The 23,479-nt window shown below is 51.9% G+C and overlaps 1 protein-coding gene across 3 annotated transcripts in view; it reads left to right on the top strand.

The window, feature by feature from the left end:
* The first annotated feature begins 1,860 nt into the window (after positions 1–1,860).
* NFATC2 (nuclear factor of activated T cells 2) overlaps positions 1,861–23,479 on the top strand; it is a 142,070-nt gene continuing 120,451 nt past the window's right edge. Inside the window, exons 1-2 of one of the 3 annotated variants that reach the window (XM_020888822.2) lie at positions 1,861–2,215; positions 20,741–21,752. In XM_020888822.2, the coding sequence (XP_020744481.1) occupies positions 2,086–2,215; positions 20,741–21,752 (1,142 nt within the window). In that variant the 5' untranslated portion in view covers positions 1,861–2,085. The remainder of the gene's footprint in view (positions 2,216–20,740; positions 21,753–23,479) is intronic. The other 2 variants (XM_020888830.2, XM_070472761.1) reach the window with 2 other exon arrangements.

Genomic DNA, 23,479 nt, shown 5'->3' with positions numbered 1-23,479 from the left:
CAAAGAAGGGAATTTTTTTTTTTTAATATTCTGACAACCAGAAAGAGTTTCCCAAGACTGAAAATGCATGAGTCTTGATCCAGGCCCAGGGCCCTGGAATGGAGTTTGTGTCTAAACCAGTGATGTTACCCCAGGCCACACAGTGGAAGCATCTGGGGAGCTTTTACAAAATACTGATGCCTGAATCTCAAACATTCTGATTGTAACTGGCCCCTCCTGGGGCCCAGCCACTTGAATTATTTTTAACAGCTCTCCAGGTGAGGCTAATGTGTAACTTGGGTTAGGAGTCACTGGTCTAAGTGCAATTTGGAAAACACTATTCATTGCTATCTCTCTTTATAGAAATGTTTATATCTCTTTACCAACAGGATATAAACATGATGAGAGTAGTAGAGACCTGGTCCTGCCAATGGCTGCACCCCCAGGATCTGCAGTAGTGCCTGGTACCTAGCAGGTGCCCAATAAAGGTCTGGGGAATGCATAATGATTGACAGCTTCACACGAATCCCTTAATGGAACCGAGATGGCTTCCCGGGAAAGAGGGCATCTTCTCCATCCCTCTGGCACTGGGGAAGGATCTGAGTCAGTCCCTGTTTCTGGTCAAGCTGTGGCTCTCAGGGAACCCCTGAACCTCTCCTACCTCCTTTTCTGATCCAGTGCTTCTCAACCCTGGCCTCCCTTTAGAGTCATCTTAGGTCATTTAAAAAAAAAAAACCACCTTCAGTGGGTTTGGATTCGAACCTGGGAAAAGGCATTTTTAAAAAGCGTCTCAGGTGATGCTAATGTTCTGTAAAGGTCAAGGTCGCTGGTCGCGTCTCCTCTACCTCTGTGTCTGTTTTCTGACTTGAGCTAAGTTGGTGCAAGACCCCGGGAAGTGTTTTATGGGGGGTGTGTGTTGGGAGTCGGTTCTCATGCATTGTTCCCTAAGTGCACCTGTTCATAGCATTCACCTTGGATGCGTGCTTAAAAATACACTCCAGACTCTTACTCCAGACTTACGGACTCAAGCTCCAGCGCGGGGCCTGGGGATCTGTGTTTTGATCAAGCTTCCAGGTGTACCCGTCCCCAGCCGCCTGCACCGCCCTCTGACCTGCTCTGCCACAGTGAGTTTCTTCCGCCTCTCGGTTTGGTTGCCCCCTCCGAAGCACTCTTCCTCCAGGTCTGCCCGGCAGTCAGGTTGTCCCAATGCCATCTTGCCAGAGAGGCCCCTCCCCCCCACCCCCTCGACCATTGAGGGGACCAAAGCCGCCCCAGCCCCCAGCCTTTCCCCTACATCTCTGGTGAGTCCTCTCCAGACAGCCCAGGGGGATGCTCTTTGTTCTGGAGTTTATCTGGGTCCTGACTCTTCCCCCACCAGGACCTAAACGTCCTCAGGCGAGAGTGTCTGGTGTCTGCTGGCCCCCGCAGATGTCAGGCGGCCAAGAGGTGTCGATGGAAAGGCGGGCAGGACTTGCGCCTTGCCAGTATCTGGGATAGTTTGCCAAGTCCTGGATGTGACTGATGGAGGTGACAATCGAGCCACAGCTGCGGGGTCACAGAGGCTCAGGTCTGCAGGAGAAGGCAGTGGGTGCACCGCGCCCCACCCCCACCCCCCCTTGTTGGTATCAGCCGGTCACCCAGGGCAAAAAGACAAGTGGCTGTCTCATCCGGATCCTGGGGCCGGCAGGGGCGCAGCGCTTAGGCGGCGAAGGTGGGAGCGGCGGCCGCGCCGAGCGCCTGGCCAGTGGCTACGCGCGGCGCCGGGCGGTGAGGCCAGGACCAGGGACGGCCTGCTTCCTCCCGGCCGTCCCCGCCCTCCCCGGTCCCGGGGTGTCGCCCCGCCCCGCCGGCCGGGCCGCGCTGTCCCCGCCTCCCCTCCTCGGGCTGCAACAGGTGCCTCCGGAGCAGGAAGCGCGCGCCGCCGCCGCCGCCGCTCAGCTCCCCGGGCGCGCCATCCCCGGACCCCGCGTGTGTCCCCACGAGGACAGTGACCCCGCCGCTCCGCCCGCCTCTCCGCCCCGCTTCCTGCTCCCTTCGCCCTCCCCGGCGAGGGGCCCGGGAGTCCACCGAGCCCGCCTCCGCCCCCGGCCCGCCGCTCCGCGCGCCATGGACGCCCCGGAGCCGCAGCCCGACCCCGACGGCGGGGACGCCCCGGGCCACGAGCCTGGAGGCAGCCCCCAAGACGAGTTCGACTTCTCCATCCTCTTCGATTATGACTATTTGAATCCTATCGAAGGTCGGTGGAGGTTCGCCCCGGCCTGGCCCCCGAGCCCGGACTGGGGCTGGGGCCTGGGCAGTGGCCACGGGTGGGGCCCCTTTGCCCCACGCGTCGCCTTTCCTGGGGGCCTGAAGTTGCGGGCGTGGGGGGAAAGTGGCCTCTCTCCAGGTGAGAGGGAGGGCGGGAGACGTCGGAGACTGCAGCCGCCTTCAGGGGGCACTAGGCTCGCTCGGCCTGGTGGGGCGTCAGTTTCCAGTTCCTTCTCCCTGAGGGTCCCGGTAGTGAGCAAAGGGGAGCAGGGGTCTCAGCGGGTCTCTTGCCCGCGGCTGGTCATCAGTGCGCGGTGGAAGCTATGGCTTTTGCCTTTGGAGGGAGGAGGTGAGGAGGCCAAAGAATGGAGTTTTTTGGCAGGGACTGGTGCAGTAAGAGGGCCGGTGAGGCGGGTCCGCCCACCTCCGAGCCCCACCGTGTGTTGGGGCTGCGCCGGCTCTAAGGAAGAAGTTGTCTGTAGCTAATGCTAGAGGGTGGTTTGCCCTCCTCTTAGGCGGCTGGCCCATTTCCTCCCTGAGTTCTGCCGCTGCCGTCGGCACATCACCTCACATGCTTCAGTCTGAGCTTTATTAAGTGGGCCCCCCGCCGCCCCACAGGCATCCAGAGCGTGGGGCTTTGGAGGGTGCCCGCCTATGGTCTCAGGAGGGTGCAGGCTGAGCCCTGTCTCGGCGACCTGTCAGTCTGTATCTGCAAGTGCGCTCTGCGCCGGGGGCTGGGGATTTCCCCGGGCTGGGCCGTCATTTCACGTGTTTCACAGGAGCCTTGGTCGGTCGCACACTCAGCCTCACTGTATTTTTCTGGTTAGCAGGTTGTCTTGGAAAAAAACAGAAGAACCTAACCAGGCTTCCTGATTTTGACAGCCTAGCCCAACTAGTGCTTGTTGAAGCCTTGGGGGCAGGCCTGCTGGTGACTTCCAGATGCACTTGGGCTTGGCTGCCTCGGGGGAGCAGGAAGGGGTTGTGCTGGCTGGTGTGTGGAGGAGGCCCTTCCGGACTCGCTGTTTCGCAGAGATGCTGCGTGAGGCAGAGAAGTTTTAACTCGCCCTCCGCAGCGTCTTCAGGTGAAACTCCTTAGGTGAGGGGCTTGCTTTGACTTCAGAGATGCCCTTCACTCGGATACCAAGTGAAGATGGTAGTTAGTAATTATTCTCCATTTTGGCTGGAGATGGAAATAATTAGCCAGCCAAAGAGACCAGCCTTCTTGAGTTGCAATCTGGAGGCCATCCTTTGCTTTGAAAAGATACAATTAAGAATCTGCAAACGATCCCTCTAGCATCAGTGGTCTTGCTCTTCGTTAAGATTAAAGACGTGTTTGGAAGGAATACTTAACACCCCTCCCAGATTCACAATCAACGGATTTTTTTTTTTTTCCCTGCAGTGGGGAGATTTCCGGGGAAATAGTTTTCAAGCCAAATCTGATGGGAGGTGCTTTTTATAGTTTTTCTTGGCAAAGGGATGCTTGGTGGCCGCCAGATGGGTGTCTAAATGACCACGGTGAAGGCCCCAGAATCTATCTTTTAAAAAAATAAGCTTTATTTTTGGAAACAGTCTTAAATTTACAGAAAAATTGTAAAGAGTAAGCGAGCTCTTGTATACACAGCACCCAGCTCCCCATAGGAGGAACATCCTTTGTTAGTAATGCATGTGTTATAATTAGCCAATATTATGATACAGTTTTATGAAGCTAAGTCCATACTTTGTTCAGATTGTCTTTTTTTTTTTAATGAGCTTGACAGTTTTGAGGACTACTGACTAGGTACATTGTAGAATGTCCTTTCAGTGGGGTTTTGTTTTTCGCATTGTTAGACAGGGCTATGGGTTTTGGGGGAGGAAGACCACAGAGGTAAAGTGACCATTTCCATCACATCATATCATGGGTACCTACCATCAACATGATTTGTCACTATTGGTGATAGCCTTGATCTCCTGGCTGAGGTAAGCTTTGGCAGGTTCCTCCACCATAAAGTTACTCCTTGCCAAACATGCAGCCCAACTTAAGGATGAGAAATTATGCTCTGGAATCTGGAATCACTCCTTGCTGGGAAGGCACCAGGACAGAAACGTCATGGCTCAGGAAGAGAAGGGATGTCACGAGCCTTGAGAGGCCGAAGCAAGCTGTTCGACATGTGGGTCGGTCTCAGGCTCACTCAGATGCTAATAGCAGTCACTTTTCTCTGCTTCCGCGTGATGGAACTCCCCAAGGGTCAGCACTAGCCCGTGTCTTGCTAATGGGCTTTGTCCCACATGACAATATGTTGGTGAGGTGTTCTCTTTAACTCTGGACAATGGGCTTGGCAAAAGACCAAGGAAGGAAGAGGATTGCTCTGGGGACGGACATTGTCAGGAACTGGTGATGGCATGTAGGGAGTTGGGGGAAGTCAGATGCTTGTTTTATGGAACTTGAGCATTCCATTAGCCCATTAACACGGGCGGCTGTCATTAGCCTCTGTAGTACTCCTCCAAGCATAGAAGGTACACACTTCGTAGAAGGTCATCATCTTCCTTTTGTAGAGGGGGTTGATGAGGCACAGAGAGGTGAAGGAACTTTCCCCAGAAGGCAGAGCTGGTAAACGGCAGAGCTGAAATGTGAACCTGGGAGTCCTCCTCCAGAGCCTGCTTTCTGATCTACTGTGTGAGTTTCTTGTCCCCTCACTTGATGAGAGACACATACAGAGCAGTTAGGGGCCTGGCACTGTGCAAGACTGGAATATAAAACACTGACAAGATGATCTTGGGTAAGTCATTTAATCTCTCTGGACTTCTGTTTGCTCAGCTGTCATGTGACTGAATGATAGTACTTACCCCATAGAACTGTTAGCCTTGACTGGCTTAACCCATTCAAATCAGTTAACGCAGTGTGATTTGTCACTAGCTTTTTATTAATCCTTTGATCTCGTTAATAGAGGTGCTCAATTCATGTGAGTCACTAGTCATTTACTCATCCATCTAATTATTGAGCTCCTGTGGTGTTAGATCCTGGGGATGTAATAGAAAATGAGACCCAATCCCTGCCCTCAGCAAGTCAGTGCCTCTAATTGTTTCTCTTGTCTAATTGCATTGATTAACACCTCCAGTAGCATCTACTTGGTAGTGGAAAGTAGGCATCCTTGCCTTGTTCCTGACCCAGGCAGGAGAATCTTTAGCGTTAGCTTTAGAATTGAGTCATGTGTGTTTATGTTCGGGATGTATCCATCCATTTCTATTTTCATGAGCGTTTTGATTAGGGATGGGAGTTGAGTTAGGCCACAGACTTTTTAGCATCTATGGAAAAATATGATTTTATTCTAAGATCATTTATATTAATAGATTTCCTAATGTTGAAATGTTCCTGGCATTAACCCCACATGGTCACTGTGTATTATTTTCTTATGGTGGTATTTTCTTATGGGCCTGGCATCTACTGGATAATACTTTTTTAAGATTTCTTTTAGCAGTATTCACCTGGTGGCTCAGTCAGTAAAGAATCTGCCTGCAATGCAGGAGACCTGGGTTTGATCCATGGCTATAGTCCATGGCATTGCAGGAGCCAGACACGGCTTAGCAGTTAACCCATGAGTGACATTTGTAATGTCCTTTTTGGTGTGCTGTCAGGTTTAAATTCCTCCTCTATGTTCAGGAACAGTGTGTGTATTATTGGGACTATCCAGTTTCTCAAATTCTGACAGGATTCCCCTGTGAAGCCATCTGGGCCTGGTGCCTTTTATGGTGGTGGTCTGTGATAACTTTCTCGATTGTGTCTATGGGAATTGGGCTGTATACATTTTCTCTTTCTACTGGAGTCTGTTTTGGTAAACTTTATCTTCCTAGGAAATCATCCATTTCACCTTTCTGAGTTTCCAGATTTATTTACTTAGAGGCATGCAAACTAAACTCTTATCTTCTTTTGAGGGAAAGAGCTAAATAGATAGTAATAGAAAGAAGGCAGACAGGGCTATGGGAGTCCTGACCAGGGCTTCTGAGACCGCCTTGGAGGGGAGAGGCATGCTGGCTGTCGATAGACAGATCAGAAGTTTAATTTCTTTGCATGTGCACGTGAATTCAATGCATTCTTACTTCTTCCAGCTTGTAATACCCTGGGAAAGATGGATGGACCTTGGGGGTCCCCGGTCACCTCCAGAGGTGCCAGATCTTCTCTGGGCTGCAATGGGAGGGCTTGCTTCTAGTCTGCCTCGGTGGGTCTGGCGTGATCCTCCTCTGGTAAGCTGATGCATATGGCATTAACTTGGACCTTTCAGAAAGGAAAATGGACTCCTGACCATTGCTTATAGTTTGTTCTGCTGATCCTCAAACTCTTTGGGTCACAGACCTTTGAAAGGCTGATGAAAGCCTCAGGTCCCGTATACTGCAGGAGCACACTACACATGTGCGTACCTTCTGCACCAGACAAACCGGAACGGAAAGGCGCTCAGTCGTATCCGACTCTTTGCAACCCCAGGGACTAAACAGTCCATGGGATTCTCCAGGACAGAATACTGGAGTGGGTAGCCTTTCCCTTCTCTGGGGATCTTCCCAATCCAGGGACTGAACCCAGGTCTCCCACATTGCAGGCGGATTCTTTACCAGCTGAGGCACAAGGGAAGCCCCAGAATACTGGAGTGGGCAGCCTATCCCTTCTCCAGGGGATCTTCCCGACCCAGGACTCGAACTGGGGTCTCCTGCATTGCAGGGGGATTCTTTACCAGCTGAGCTCTGAGGGAAGCCCCAGGCCCCAGCACTCAGGCTGTGCCCAGCGCCTGTTCCCTTTGGCCCATGTTTCACCTTTCACACCATTTTCAGGCAGAGTCACAGACCCTGCTGCGGCTCATCCTCTGATGTCACCTGCACTTCAGCTCAGGGCCACCTGCTCTCCGCCCATTCACAGAGCACAATTAAAGCCTCATTCTTTCAAGCAAACACTCACTGAATGCTGGTTTTGTGCCAGGCCCTGTGGGAGTACAGAGATGAATGAAATGTGGTCTTGCCCTTGTCTGGCCCCCAGGCCAACGTGGGACACAGCCTGGTAAACAAACATGGACAAATGAGGTGCTGATATATAGTATCGTGGCTTTTTTTTTTTTTTTTTTGGTGCTGACTAAAAATAGAGCTCTACCCTAAGCAAGCAAGTTCGCTAAACACATGTGACATTCAGAGACGTTGCCGTCTGTGTCGAGTTAAGGACAAGCCTTACTAAGCCTGCTTTGTACAAATAGTGTCTCCAGGTGCAGCTGGAGAGGTGAAATGAGGGCTGAGTTGAGCAGTGGCCTTGTCAAGGGAGGTGAAAGAACGAGGGAGAAAGTTGCCCGAATCATGCTTTACTATGGAACACATGTCATCCCAGATTAAAGGCCGTCTGTTCTTCAGGTGCCCTCGGCTTTTGATCAGAAGTTGTTTTCGTCACTCAGTCGTGTCTGACTCTTTGTGACCCCAGGGACTGTAGCCTGCCAGGTTCCTCTGTCCATGGGATTTCCCAGGCAAGAATACTGGAGTGGGTTGCCATTTCCTTCTCCAGGGGATCTTCCCGACCCAGGGATAGAATTCGTGTCTCCTGCGTTTGGCAGGCGGATTCTTTACCACTGAACTCCCAGGGAAGCCCTTGATCAGAAGTAGAGGCTCTTAAAATCTTAATGCTGTGTTATTTGAGTTGGCTCCCAAGGCTTTTTAGTCCTGTAGGATGATGGGATTGAATACACTTGCATTGGTGGCCAGTGGTCCTTAATCCTGGCTACAGACTAGAATCTTTTAGGCATACCCAGGAACCATGAAGTCAGAATTCTTGGGGGTCAGTTCACTTTTGCTGAGTCATGAGAAGTACATGGCTGGACAGGCTCGAGCCCAGGCAGCTGGGGTCCTGCGTCCCTGCCATCAGCACTACAGCTCAGCCTGGATCTTACTGACCCCAGCTTTCCTGGGTACCCTTAATGCCAACATGGGGTGCATTCACCCATGGTGTTTTGATATCTATATAATTATCAATGGTATGTTTGCTGCTATCCTAATGCGGTTATATTCATAAAATATGCAACAAAAACCCAAGTGGGGAAGGACAGAATATAAACTGGAGTTCTGCTGTTTCTAAGTTTCTTTCTTCGTCCCAGTGGATTGTTGTGCATGCCTCCCGGGGCACGTGTCGTCCCTCCCCCACCCACCCAGCTCCACGGCCATTGGCTCAATAAGCCACAGCAACAGGACTGAAGTCAGGAAATCCTGGCTTGAAATTCTGACTTAGTTGTCTCTTACTTGCTTGACCTTGGCCAAGCTGAAGTACCTGGCATTAGCAAGCACGCAATAAATCATTGCCTTATAAATGGATGAGAAGTTGCATAATCCCTTCTTAGTGGTTTGCCTCCGGGCAGGTGATTTTGATCCTCTCCGCTTGTGTTTTCTCATCTGTGAAATGGGGGTGGTGATGGCAGGGTCCCACCAGGCGGTGTGACTGAGTGTGGGCAGCCAGGCTGCGTGAAGGTCGGACGGCAGGGTGGGAGCAGGGAGTGGGCTCTGAGACACCGTCTGGCTCACCCAACTTCTTGAGAGCATTGGGTCCTTGGAGGGGAGAGTCCCTGCCTTGGCCTTTGAGGAATCCTGAGCCTTAAGAGAAGATGGTTTTTGGGGATGAGTCGCTGGCTGTGGGGCTTCAGTTGGCATCATAGCATGATATCTAACTTATGTGTGATCCACATGCATGCTCAGTCGTGTCCGACTCTTTGCGACCCCGTGGACTGTAGCCCGCCAGGCTCCTCTGTCCATGGGATTTCCCAGGTGAGAATACTGGAGTGGGTTGCCGTGTTCTCCTCTAGGGGATCTTCCCGACCCAGGGATCGAACCTTCGCCTCCTGCATTGGCAGGTGGATCCTTTACCACTGAGCCACGGGGCAGCCCTGTGTAGGGATCAGTTCTGATGAAAAGCTTGCCCGGGCACGGGCCCCTGCCTCAGCCCCAGACCTAGGCCGGCTGCAAAAGCTTTCTCAGTTGTCCTGACTCGGGCTGCAAGGTTCCCTGAGGCTGCTTCGCAGAGAGGCGGGGCCCGCTCAGGTGTCCTGCCCCGGCGCTGCGGGACCCCTGAGCCTGGGCCAGGAAGAGGCAGCCTTGGGAAGGCAGCGTGATGGATGTCTTGTGCCTTCCCCCCACGAAGGGACTTCCTCTTTCCTCCCTCCCCAGCACAGGAAACAGCCACAGGCCCCACGGAGCTCCGGCCAGACCGGGCTTCGCTGGGCTGGTGCGAGGTTGGGTTTTACTTACTGGCCCCAAGCCGAGCTCAGGGAAGAAGGCAGGACTCGCCCTGGGGCTCTTTCTGGGGTGTGTCAGCTTTTCTACCTGGAGGAGAGCCCGCCGCGGGTCCCCCCAGAGCAAGAGGAACGGCCTGTGACATTTTCCTGAACTTGGTCCAGAATGTGGAAAAGTAGAGACAGTGGTATCATCAGCTCCCCTGCTCCCAGCACCCAGCTTCGACGGTTACCCCCCGGAGGCCAGTCTTATTTCTCCCCCACCTCCACACGCTCTCTGCATCTCTGCTGCTGCTTGCTTTAAATCACATTGCAGACGACAGAATATTTTACTAATAAATAGAATGTAGCTCTCACATATGAGGGCTCCTGAGAAAAATCCAATGCCATTACCAAACCTAAAAAGCTGTATTGCATGCTGAGTTGACTCAGTTGTGTCCTACTCTTTGAGACCCTATGGACTGAAGCCCGCCAGGATGCTCTGTTCATGGGGTTCTCCAGGCAATAATACTGGAATGGGTTGCCATGACCTTCTCCAGGAGATCTTCCTGACCCAGGGATCAAACCCACGTCTCTTAAGTCTCCCGGATTGGCAGGCAGGTTCTCTACCGCTAGTGCCACCTGGGAAGCCCCAAAGCCATAATATTTAATTTCAAATGTCCAGTGTTTAAACTTCCTACTTGTCTCACAAGTGTCTTTTTAATTTGTTTGAACCAAGATCCAGACAAGATCCTAACATTGTAATTCATTGACAAGGCCATTAGATCTCTTTTATTTTATAAAAATCCCCACCCGTCTGTTTTCTTGCCTTTGTTGAAGAATCAGGGTCATTTTTCTTGTACTGGCCTCTATTTTGCCAGTGGGGTCCCTGTGGTGGTGTTTTGTGTTCTTCTGTCCCTTGCATCTCTTACAAACTGGCATTTAGGTCTGAAGTTCTATGCCTTAGACTTTTAGTGCTGTTTTCTTCTGCAGAGAAATATATCCAAGGTAGAGAGGACGCTACAGGAGCAGCAGAGAGATTGCTTTCCCTGAGTTGGCGTTTGGGACCCTCTGTGCGTCCTGACCTGAGGTTTTGAGAAAAAAGAGCATTTTCCCACTTGGGCCTGTTTCAGTTAATAAGATGCGTTTCTAAAAGCCAGTGCTTCTATGTGAATTTTAATTGAGCCACGCCTGAGTGAGCTTTCTGAAGGTAAGCAAGTTGCCTGCAAAAGCTCAGGATTTATAAAGGTCCTTATCAAAACAAACCTGCTTGGGCGTGCTGAGAAAGGTGGACTGTTAAATGAGTGCGGGGCGGGGTGGGGGGAGCCTGACGTCTGCAGTGCTTGCCAAAGTTATTGTAAAGACCACAGAAAGGGGTTGTTTACCTGCGTGATCCCGAGAAGGTGGGCTCCGGGTGTGAAATCCACAAGCCGTGACCTCATCTCTGTTGTCATGGAGAAAGGAGGAGGTCATTAATGCCCGGGGTTGGCAGGAGCCTCTGATGATGTGTACCCGCCCCCGGGAATAGGGGACTGAAGTGAAAGCTCCTGGGGATGAGTGTAAATAAAGAAGCCATCTGTCAATCAGGTATTAATTTTAAGTCTCTGCCCCTGGCCAGGGGTTCCAGGGGCCCCACTGTCTTCAAGGGGAAGTTTGCACTTGGATTTCAAGTTGGCTGAAAGAAAAGTGGAAACCAGCTTTGCACGTGTGTCAGGGGTTGTGGGGCTCAGTGAGGGGCACAGCTCTTTGAGGCACTGGTATAAAGGTGAGGGGGTCTTTGCTGAGTGAGCTGGAGGAGTCAAAGCAGAGAAGGCGGCCGGGCCCCTGCCCGCGTCTCCTTGCGCAGGGCCTGGACAGAGAGTTGGCTTAGCCGCGCACACCCTGTTTCGGAGGGACAGTCATCTGAGGTCTGTTTCTGGTTGATTCTTCTGACCAGATCTTTTCTTCTCCTTTTGGCAAGGAAGTCGCTGAAAGTCACTCTCTGCTGTGTGCCGTGTGACAAATGCGGAGAGACTGTCTGCTCTTGTAGAGGAACCTCTCTGAGGCACAAATTCCATCTCAAAGGGCTGTCTTCCTGAAAAACGGAGGCAGTGTGGCACGGTGACTGATAAGCCAAGTCTGATGTCGGCATCCGATGGACTATTACACTGCCATGAAAAAGAAACCATACCTGCATGCCACGTGGTTAAATCTCAGACATAAGGTTGAGATTTACATCATGTACATGTACATTCCATATGGTTTTATTTATGTGATGGTCAAAGCAGGCAAACCCAGGCCATAGTGAGGGAAGGGAGGCGAGTAAGTCCCTCTGAATGAGGGTTATTGGCTGGGTGGGGCCACTAGGGAACCATCTGGCAAGATGGAAACGCTCTGTGTCTTGAATGGTGGATGCACATTTGTAAAAAGGTGTACTTCCAATATCTTATGGCATCTACATGATGTCTCAGTTTGAACCCCAGCTCTGCCCCTGGTTTCTTTCAAAAGATTTTTTTTTTTTTTTGATGTGGATCATTTCTTAAAAGCCTTTATTGAATTTGTTACAATCTTGCTTCTGTTTTAAGTTTTGGTTTTTTGGCCGCAAGGCACGTGGGATCTCCGCTTCCCAACCAGGGATGGAAGCCACGCCTCTGCACTGGAAGGCGAAGTCTTCTAGACCTCCAGAAGAGTCCCTGCCCTGATTGTTCTTGTGACTGGGGTTGAATCCCCACCCCGCTCAGCCTCCCTGGCCCCCTCGGTGACACAGAGGAGTAGATGGTACCTGCCTTCCAGGTGCTTGTCAACCACATAGTACACAGGAGAGCTCGAGGCGCAGTGAATGAAGGAAGATGGGAAGGTCTTTGAAGTTCTTGAAAACATGAGGGCCCCATGGAATGATTCCACCCGGTTCTTTCCATTCCCAATTTGAGGACAAGGTGGGGTTTCATGTCTATCAGATGCCTGGGCCCTGCCCTCCCATCCAGAAGCTAAACTTGAGGCTGGCAGACTCCACATACCTCTCCACTTCTCTCCAAAAGGAAGACATGCGGGTGCGTGTGTTTTTGCAGACAGCCACGCCAGTAGCCAGTCTGTAAGACCTGGAGCTTGCACACTGTCCTGGGTCCTGGGTCTCGGGCGCTTGGCCTCGTGGCAGGCTGCCTGGGAGGCAGGACCGAGTGCTGCTTTCTGTGCTGTCTGGTGAAGGTAGACAGCTGTCTTAGCCGGGGCAGGGTCAGCAAAGAGCACGGCAGTCACGGTGGCTTTTTCCAGTGGTTCTCGTTGAACGAGACAGGATGGTAAACTGCCTTCTCTCCCATGCTGGCATCTCTGGACCTGACTTAGCTGGATGGAATTTCTCACCTCTCACGCCCTGCGTCTGTGTGTGTCATCTCTGAGTGACGGGTGTGACCACCTGATTCTCCCCGTCATCATTAACACACACGATTCATTGATCAGGAATCCAATTACCGCCCGCATGTGTATCTGCTGGGGGCCGTAGGGGCATGGGGGGCCCGTTGGAAAGTTTGCTAAGCGCTGAATGTGTTACTCAAAGCGCAATCTGTAACTTTTCAAAGAAGGTCTTTTCCATAGGTGGTGCAAGCCGCCAGATGCGAAGTCCATCCAGCTTCGGCTTCTCTTGAGGTTTCCTGCAGGCCCGAAAACGCAGGGGGTTATGAGAGCGGAGGGATGGAGGGGAAGGGTGGGACCCCCGGGACCCCCTCCCTCCCACTCCTCCCCGCCCTCCTGCTGCACGTGTGAGCCGCCAGGTTGTGGCATCTTCACGCTGCTGCCATGGCAACAGACTGTGATGTCTCAAACCCAGGGCCCGGGCCTCCCACCACCTCGGGGTGTGAGCGGTGGGTCTGTCGCTTCAGACTGGGGTGGACCGCGGCTCTGGGGCCTGGCCGCCGGCCCGAGGGGCATCCAGCCTCCGGCCGGGCTGTATCCTGGCTTCTCTCCTCCGCGTTGTTGAATTTTGGAACCGGAGCGCCCCGGCTTGCGCGGCCCCTCCCCCTCCTGAGGACAGACGCCTCCTGGAGCTTCCTGAGCTGGCTTTCTATTTTGGTCATTCTATTCTGCTTCCTGAAAATTCCACCCGCTTGTCCTCGGTGGAGAGAAGATGTTCTCTTGCTGTTCCTTTTTTCAAAAGCAATCTGTTGGCCGGTGGGCTGGCGCTGGCGGCGGTCTCAGACTTGGCCGTGTGTCCTTCATGGCGAGCAGCAGGCCCGCCGGAGGCTCAGGAGGGCAGGGGCTGGCAGAGAGCTCCGTGTGGCCAGAGTGAGGTTTTTAAATAATCGTTGACTCAATCCTGGGGCAAACGGAGGGATTATGAGTATTCCAGAAGAAAGGAATCTGTGTCTTCCGTTGTCTAGGGCAGCCTACCTCCTCATGGAGCTCGGGAGCAGTTCGTGTCCTGGGGACACCTCAGTTTTCTGTGTTGGGGTGAAGGCTTCACCATCCAGGAAATATTCCCTTTTGTGAGTTACGGGGCTGGAGGAGCTGGGCTGCCTGAGACCGAATCTGGTTTTGTCACTTAGCAGCTGTGTGATCTTAGGCAAATTAATCACCCTCTCTGAGCCTCACTTTCCCCATTTAGAAAATGAGGACACTATCGCCTGCTTCGAGGGGCTCCTGTAAGACAAACACTCGTTTCTGTTAGATTCATACAAACTGGTTCTTGGTGCCCGGTGAGCAGCAGGGATGTGTTATGGAGAATCACTTCTGCTGTTGCAGCTAGCTTTGTTGTTCAGTTGCTCAGTTATATCCGACTCTTTACAACCCCGTGGGCTGCAGCACGCCAGGCTTCCCCGTCCTTCACCACCTCCTGGAGCTTGCTCAAACTCATGTCCGTTGAACTTAGTGTGACACTAACACTTTAGTAAGATTTAGTTGATCAGCTCCCAGGTAGCCTAGAAGAAAGACAAAGCCTGGAATGGAAGGAGTGTCGGAGGCATTCTTTACCTACCCCACGTATTTCCTGAAGGCTCGCAGAAAAAGAGAATTCAAAGTGCTGACCGATCCATTTTATTTTTATAAAGGTTTCTTCCCTTTTTCTTTTTTAAAAGAAGTCCCTGTGGGGATGGTGTGTATCACACTCTAAGTTGTAAAATAAGGGAATGAAAACAAAGTGTTAGTCGCTCAGTCGTGTCTGACTCTTTGTGACCCCAGGGACTGTGGCCCACGAGGCTCCTCTGTCCATGAAATTCGCCAGGATACAAGAGTGGGTTGCAATTCCCTTCTCCAGAGGATCTTCCTGACCCAGGGATCAAACCAGGTCTCCTGCATTGCGGGCAGATACTTTACCACCTGAGTCTCCAGGGAAGCCAAATGAAAGCAGAGAAACTTAAATGAAAATTCTTTCCATAATAATAATACTAATATACCAAAAGGCCTTATTTATTGAGTGTTTATTTTGTGTGTTTTGGGCTTCATGGGCATGAGATGAAGTGTCAGGTGGGTATTGTCACCAACCTCAGCCCCGTATTATACACAAGGACTCAGAGGTTCCCCCAGGTCACACAGCCGGGGGGCAAGGCCGTGGAGCGGGGGGCCTCTAACCCCGTGTGTTGACTGAGACCCGGGTCTCCACACAGACGCCCTGCTGTGGTGGGGCTGGAGTGGCCGCTCCAGCCTTCTTGTCTTATGGTTTCAGAGAGTGGTCAGAGGTCCCCCCAGACATTCATGGTGCCTGGATGTGGGGTGAGCCCCTAAGAACCTGATGGAAAAGGGAGGGCGGTGGTCTCTCTCTATGCGGACTCTCAGATGTCTGTTGCAGAAGCGACGTACCTGCCAGGGCTCCCAGGGAGCCGACGTCTCATTTCTGAGTCAGTTCAGGTGTGACTCATGGGCTGATGTTCCCAGCAGTGTCTGGGGCCTTGGCCGTGTGCAGGCCCCGGGGGAGGCCCTGGAGCTGCCGGGCTTGGAGCAGTGGTTCCCAGCTGGGGGCGGTTCTGCCGGGCAGGAGGAGTTCGGCAAGCCTGGGATGCTTCTGCTTGTTCAAACTGCGCGGGGACTGCTGATGCTACAGTGGGTGGGGGCCAGCATGCTGCTGGACATCCTAGAGCCGCCACAGCAAGGAATTTTCAGCCCCAAATGTCAGCCTTCTGGCCTGGAGAAGTGCATGGACTGTATAGTCCATGGGGTGGCAAAGAGTCGGACACGACTGAACGACTTTCACTTCACTTAAATGTCAGTAGTCCTGAGGTTGAGAATCCCTGGTCTCAGGTCTGCTAGGTTCAAGTTGCAAGACCTCAGGCAAGTTAATCCATCTGTTTGTACCTCAGTTAACTTATCTGTAAAAGGGGAGTAAACAGCGCCCATCTCATAGGTTGTGAGAATTAAGGAATGGACTACATGTAATGTACTTACATAAGAGCCTGCCATATAAATTCTCAATAAATGTTAGCTGCTGCTACTGTTGCTATTACTGTTATTATTATCATTGACCTTAGCCTGTCTTCAGAAAGCTCATAGTCTAGCAGGGAGACAGAGAAGTGGGTCTGTACTTGATAGACTCCCCTACATGACTCTCTAAGTTCTGGCCACCCTGCAGAGTCTGCCGTGTCTGAGCCAGCCTAGGGAAAGTCAGGGAGGGCTTTCAGGAGGAGGTGGCCCAAGTGAAATCTTAATGAACAAATAGTGGCTTGCTCGGAGAAGTGAGGACAAGAGGTGTGGAAGGGTGTTCTGAGCAACGGGAACAGCATGTGCAAAGGCATGGAGGAGGCACAGAGGACCGAGAGCAGCAACCTCTGAATCCCCCATCTCTGCTCCACTCTCTCTTTCTGAACACTGAGGCATCGAGTGTGGGCCAGGTGCCTCCCACGGCACGTGAGATGGTTTTATGCTCTCCTATGGGCACATTACATAAGAGGGCCATCCTCTTGGCAAAGCTGCTTCCCTTTAATCTCCTTAGAAGGAGTGAGGCCTCCATCAGGTGTCATTGTATCTTTAATGCCTTTCTTTCCTGACATTTGCCATTTCCTCCTCCCACTTCCAGCTTTGAAAAAATGTAGACTTTCTGGGGTAGTGGAAATGTCCTACATCTTGATTGTGGTGATGGATACCAGGGAATAGAACATTGGGCAAAACTCATTGAACTGTACACTCAAAATCTGTATGTAGAAATAATGCCTTACTTAAAAAAAATGAGCATTGAGGAGGAAGAAAAAGTGGGCCTGAGGCTGGGAGACTTGGGCTAGCAACGGTGTCTCACTTGAATTTAGTAACTTTTATTTTGATTGTATTTTTACCCTTCCTTCTATTTATGGAGGTGACACTGATTTTCCATTTGTGGCAGCAGTGTGAAGTTTCCTTAAAAAAAAAAAAGTCATATGTGAATGAATTTAAATAGAAATATTAAGTAAATAATATTCACTGGTGGTACATGAATATAGCAAAGATCATGCAAGTGGTAAGAAAAGCAAGCTCTTTGGAAACCCTTCTGAGAGAATCGGGTGCTTCTGAAATGAAAGAAACTTGGCCCAGGGCTGCGTGGGCATGGCGCGGGCTGCAGGGGAGCTGTCTGCAAGGGTGGCAGCTGTTTACAGACACAGCGAAGAACCCTAGCTACTCAAAGAGATAGTTGAACGAGGAGCCTTTTGTCTGTGAGAATTACTGTCAAATGTCCAGGCGACTGAGAATTAAATAATTATAAATTACCTCCATATTCCTTGCTTGTGGGTAAGCTTTCAAAATCCTGGGGAGAGAAAAGAAAAAGACACTCTACTGCTTGGATTAATTAAAACCAATGTAAATACTTTACATGCTTTTGCTCAGCAGAGACTGGCCTTTCTGTTTTTCATTGCTGCCCAAGAGTGTGAGTGATGTGTGTTTTTAAGTTTTCTGTGACTTTCACATCAGCCCGAGGAGGGTGTTTCTGCTAAGATATAGCTCAGTTTTTCTGATAAGGCTGGAATTTTTGCTAAGAGGCTTTCTGTGTTTTGTTTTGCAGACTGTTGTCAAACATGGAGTTGACCTGGATCTCTTCCTAGATTAAAAATCTGTGCTCTCTTACCCCTCAGGAAGGGGTGTGTGTGTGTGTGTGTGTGTGTGTTTGCAGGCCCAAATGCAAGTTGATAATGAACTGCAGCTTTACCAGAATCTTAGACCCTACAGACTCTAGCTAGAAAAATGAAAAGATTTCAGAGCCAGAAGCAGACAAGGAGACAGGTTGGGTTTAATATTGTCCTGTTCCAAATGAGGAGGTCAAGACCTAGAGAGAATGGGCGACTTTTCCAAAGTCACGCAGCTAGTTTGTAGCAGAGGACTGGGACTCAATTCCCTGCTTCCCAAACCAGGTGTCATTACTCGAGATCATCTCACGTCACTCTGCTCCCCTTGGAACGGAATAAAATAAAAACATGTCCTTTGAAAATTGTATTTCTACTCTCAACATAATATAGAAATCAGAGTCTCCTTTCTGCCTTTGCCCCATTATTAATACTTAGTTCTTCTCCTCGGAGGAGGTCCCTGTTACCTGAGACTTCCAGAGAAAAACCTATGTACCCATCAGCATTGTGTGTGTGTGTGTGTGAGTGTGTGTACACACTCACCCTCTGTTTCTATCTTATGCATACTGTGTGCATCTTTAACACTATCTGCTGGTCATTATATATCAATGCAAAAAGAACCTTTTCCACCCTTTTATAGCTGCATTGTATCTCACTGTATGAATGACAGAATTTAACCCATCCCCAGCCAATGGATAGAAAGTTACTTCCAGTTCAGGGGGATTAAGAACAGGGCTGGACTAGTTAAATTTATGAACACATCACATTGCAACAGGAGTATACCTGCAGGAGAGATTTCTGAAAGTGCCATTGTGTGGTTTCAAGTGTACATGTGTTTGGAATTTTGATGTTACCAAATCACCCCCTCTTGAGGTTCTGTGTGTCTACCTTTTGGTTTCGATGTTAGCATCTTTGAGTAGCAATTTAAATATTTCTTGCTTTATTCATTTATTCAGCAGACCGACAATATTCTTGGAGGACCTGCTTTGTGGCAGATCCTGTCCAGGCGTTAGGGGTCCAGTGGGGGCTGGGGGAGCTGGGTGAGAGGCCAACGGTATAAGCAAGTAGCTGGAGAATTACTGAATTAGAATTGTGAGGAGCGCAGTGGAGGACAGCAGGGACATGTGCATGGGGTCTGATCTCGTCTAGAAGGTCGGAAAGACTTCTGGGTGTGTGTGACACTTCAGCAAAACTCCAGTGAAGGAGTGGCCTTAGTTACCCAGAGAAGAGGGCTGGGTGGGGTTGGGGAAGGAGCTGTTGAGCCAAGGGAACAGCAAGTGCAAAGGTCCTGAGGCAGAAAAGAGCTTGGCACTTTCTGAGAAGACCAGCCAGCTTGGCCAGAGTCCAGAGAGAGAGGAGAGGCCGGAGGGGCAGCAGAGGCTCCGCCTGGCCGGCCTAGTTGAGGTTATCCTGACCCCGGGAGCTGCGAAAGTCATTTCTGGGCTCCCAGCTGAGGAGGGGCACCACGCAAACCCTGTAAGATCAGCTCAGCTAAAGCAGACAGCACCTCCGCCAGGGCGGCCGGCCCAGAAAGGGCAGAGAGGAAGAGGAGCATCTCTGCACAACCACCGATGCTGCTACAGCGCAAACGCCAGCCACGGGCTCCGTGTGCGCGAGCAGGGGCGCCTTCGTTCCGATGAAACTTTATGAACACACACAACCAGCTTTGGTCCACGGGCTGGTGTTTGCCTGCCCTTTAGCAGGATGCGACCTCTAAACAGATAAGGTCTGATGTGACATGAGCTGCTAACGGGTTAGTGGAGAAAAGGTGGCCGGGAAACGGGGTGGAGAATGATCTTTTTGATGGGCCGCTCACGGGAGCTGCCGACTGAGCAGGCGTGTTTAGGAGTGAAGGGCAGCAGCCTGGTGGAGGTCGCCATGGGAGAGAGTTTCCAGGGAGAGGGGATTCTGCAGCAGGAGCTGCTTGAAGAATGGGGGACGAAGTCAGCAGGGCTGGTGCGGGGTCAGCCTGGGGAGAGGCGGGTGGGGAGACAGGCTGGGGCCAGCCCGTGCTGAGGGCTGTCCTGGGGACGTCTCGGGGACAGCCTTTGAGCTGGATTTCGCTTTCCAGTGGACATTTCAATAGACGGCTGCATGGAGAGCAGACCAGAGAAGGGGAGTGTGGAAACGGGCCGACCAGGGAGAAGGCGACTGGCTCAGTGGGCGAGGGTGGCAGGAGGGGGCGGCAGGTGACTTGACTTGTTTCTGTTTTAATAGAGGAGTCAGACTTAGCTGATGGATTGGACTTAAGGGCATGAAAGAGTGCAGGCTGGCCCCAGTAGGAAGAGAGGGTGTGTGTGTGTGTGGGGGGGGGGTCTCTGTTGCTCTGGGAGCTTGAAGGAGGGGCAGGATGGGGGGGTGGGAACAAACAGTAGTTCCCTTGCTAATTTCGTCCTCCAGCCAGTGGGTTCTTTCAAGATGGCAGCAGAAGCCTGAGTTAGGTGGCCACAATTAAAGAAAAAATTGGATCATTTTGTATCCACTGATTTTACTAGTCTGGGAGCTCTGTAGCTCCGGCTGTCTTTTGGGGGCCGTGTAGCTCATCTGTGGAATTTCCAGTCCTGTTTGTTCTGTATTTGGGTGACTCCCTTCCCCTCCCTGGACCTCAGCTTCCTCATCTGTAAAATGGCAGGAGATGAGAGATGGCTCGGGAGTCTGGGCTGGAAATGAAGCCGCGTTTTACACGCGGGCACAAACATCTAGGATTTGAGCCCGGAGAGGGCTCCAGAGCTGGTGTGGCCTCCCCCTTGCATTCCTGTCGCTGCATCACACGGGGAGGATGATCAGACCGGCCTCGGTCAGTGTTTTTCGAACTGTGGGTCACGACCCACCGATGGGACAGGAAATCTGTTTAATGAGTTATGACCAGCATTTAAACAAAGTAACCCCAGACAGGAGGATAGATAAGAGTGCATCAGGGTAAGTATTGTTTGGGGAAGCTTTTGTTTCAGTGGCCAGTGAATATGATGGTGTGAACTGAATTGCGCAATAAAAGGGCACCTCCTTTTTAAGGGACAGAAGTTTGGAAGCTTTCCTACGGCCGGCCTTCCAGGTCTCTGGCTGAGGCTGCACGTTGGGCCGGCCGTGCTCCTGCGCTAAACTCACCCCGCTTTGGTCTCTGTTCAGGGAACCTGGGATCAAGTCGCCTCAATTTCCTTCTGTGAGAGAAGGAGGTTCTAGCTTTGGGGTTTGGCGCGGTGGGGATTTAAAAAAAAAAAGAGAGAGAAAGAAAAAACAGGAGGCAAAACCCAACCTGTGATTGCTCTGCACGGGGAGCTGTGTTTTAGAGGCTTAAAAAGACCCCTCCTTCCCTCCTTCTCTTTCCAGAAGAAGCCAGCGCACATAAGGTGGCCAGCCCGCCCTCCGGACTCTACCCCCCCGCTGATGCCCTGGACTATGGCCTCAAGCCATACAGCCCCCTGGCCAGTCTCTCTGGCGAGCCCCCCGGCCGGCTGCGAGAGCCGGACAGGGCGGGGCCCCAGAACTTTCTGAGCCCGGCCAAGCCACCGGGGGCCTCGGGCCTGAGCCCTCGGATCGAGATCACTCCATCCCACGAACTGATGCAGGCAGGGGGCCCCTTCCGCGTGAGAGACACTGGCCTCCTGGGCGAGCAGCCGCCCCTGCCGGGGGTGGCGGCCACCCCGAGGTTCACGCTGCCCGTGCCGGGCTTCGAGGGGTACCGCGAGCCGCTTTGCTTGAGCCCCGCTAGCAGCGGCTCCTCTGCCAGCTTCATTTCCGACACCTTCTCCCCCTACACCTCGCCCTGCGTCTCGCCCAACAACGGCGGGCCCGACGACCTGTGCCCCCAGTTTCAAAACATCCCTGCTCATTATTCCCCCAGAACCTCGCCAATAATGTCACCTCGAACCGGCCTCGCTGAGGACAGCTGCCTGGGCCGCCACTCGCCCGTGCCCCGTCCGGCCTCCCGCTCCTCGTCGCCTGGTACCAAGCGGCGGCATTCGTGCGCCGGGGCCTCGGTTGCCCCACTGCCCGGAGCCTCACCCCAGCGCTCGCGGAGCCCCTCGCCGCAGCCCCGGGACGACGGCGCCCCCGCCGGGTACCCCCCCTCGGCCGGCCCTGCCGTCCTCATGGATGCCCTGAACAGCCTCGCCGGCGACTCGCCCTGTGGGATCCCCCCCAAGATGTGGAAGACCAGCCCCGACCCGTCGCCGGTGTCCGCCGCCCCGCCCAAGGCCGGCCTGCCCCGCCACCTCTACCCGGCCGTGGAGTTCCTGGGCCCCTGCGACCAGGAGGAGAGGCGGAACTCGGCCCCCGAGTCCATCTTGCTGGTGCCGCCAACCTGGCCCAAGCAGCTGGTGCCCGCCATTCCCATCTGCGGGTGAGTCCGGCTTTGGAAAGGATTTACTCGCGGCCCGCTTTTCAGAGGAGGTTTTCTGGTGATGAGCATGGGACTCGGGGTGGGCTGGGCTGATTTTCAATCCTGGCTATCTCTGTTCCTGGCTGCCAGATCTCAAAATTCTCTGGGGAAAAGAATCTCTGAGTGGCAGTTTTCCCATCCGTTAAGTGGGTATAAGGTACCTGACTTCCTGGATGGCTGTTAGGAGGATGCAGTCCAGGGGGGCCTGTGATTGCTCCTAAGGCACCTGGCATGTTCACTCATTCACTGATTTAACAATTATTTATCAAGCACCCACTGTGTGCCAGGTACTCTCAACAGGTGTTGGGGAGAAAAGGGTGAACAAAATGGGAAAGACAGTCTGCCTTCTTGGAGCTGACATTCTAGTAAGCACAAAGGTAGCCTCAACACATGAGATTTCCTATCTTTTTTATAAGAAGAACTGATGTTGGTGGGCATCTGCTGTGTGTTTCGATATTGCAATCAGTGATACAGAGGCCCTCTGAAAATGTGGGAGCCGGAATCTTCAAGGAGCTTCAAATCTTGGCAGACTGAAATGTGTAGACGTGGGGGTCTCCCGGTCTGGACCTGAGTCCTGGCTCACAGGCCGTGTGATCCTGGGCGTGTGAGTGGCTGCCATCCTGCTGTGCCCAGATCAGGCATCACTAGTCACGCAGGGTTCTCTCTCGTTGAGCACCCTTTTGATGCTATGCCCAAGGCAGACGTTGCCAGTCAATCAGAATCTTCATCCTCATTGAGCACCTCTCTGCGCCTGGGTTCATTACCTGTGAGGTGAGGATAATAACAGTACCTACCTCATTTATTTTTTTTTTAAAGATTAGGTGAGAGAATATATAGCAAACAACATAGAACCTACATAAGTTGGAGCTCATGAAAGAGACAGCTGTTATTGTTATCAGGGGAATCTTATCATTGTAGAGGAAGCATTTTGTTGCTTCCTGGTTGATGAGCTGGCTGCTAGGAGACTGAGCTCCCAGTAGCTGTTAGAGTGATGATACTGGCAATCCTCGTCACCAGCATGCCAGGATGCTTGCTGTGTGCCTGGCACACTTCTGATATGCTCTCTCTCTGGATTATGTCAGGCAATTCTCCCCTAAACCTGGTTTGTTTATCTATTTGTCTTCATTTCAATGACAAGGAAAATGAGATAGGTGCACAGCAATTGGGAGCAGATATTATTTTATCAGGTGAAGAATCAAAGCCTTTTGCTGTTACCATTACTCCAGTGGTTTTTAAAGTGTTATTTGCTTTTAGCAAGTGCAAGTCTTTTTTTTTTTTTTTTGTTCAAGTAAAATGTTGAATGCCAAAATCCCCCTACTCCCCTGCACCCTGGACTGAAATGGGCTGAACGGAGCTTCTGGTCTTCAGGGCAGGTTCTGAGAACACTAGTGCCATCATAGATCAGTCAGTGTCCCGTAAGAAAAGGAGTTTCTGGGTTTCATGTGTTCAATGACTGCCTCTGTGTAGGGGCTACTCCCAACTGTGGACAGAATGTACAGTCATTTCAAAGGCCTTCTGGCTACGGAGCTCTGAGGCTCAAGTTTCCTGGAGCCACCTTAGGGCTGCCAATCAAGAACACCACCTGCTGCAGGGTGAGAAATTGGGGCTCAGAGAGGTGAAGAGACATGCCTGTCAATACCCAGCTAGATCATGACCAAGTCGGAAACCAGAATTTGAGATTCCTGACC

The sequence above is a fragment of the Odocoileus virginianus genome, chromosome 9 (assembly GCF_023699985.2).
Source record: "Odocoileus virginianus isolate 20LAN1187 ecotype Illinois chromosome 9, Ovbor_1.2, whole genome shotgun sequence".
In the NCBI taxonomy this organism is placed as follows: domain Eukaryota; kingdom Metazoa; phylum Chordata; class Mammalia; order Artiodactyla; family Cervidae; genus Odocoileus; species Odocoileus virginianus.
This window is presented reverse-complemented; position numbering and strand designations above follow the sequence as displayed.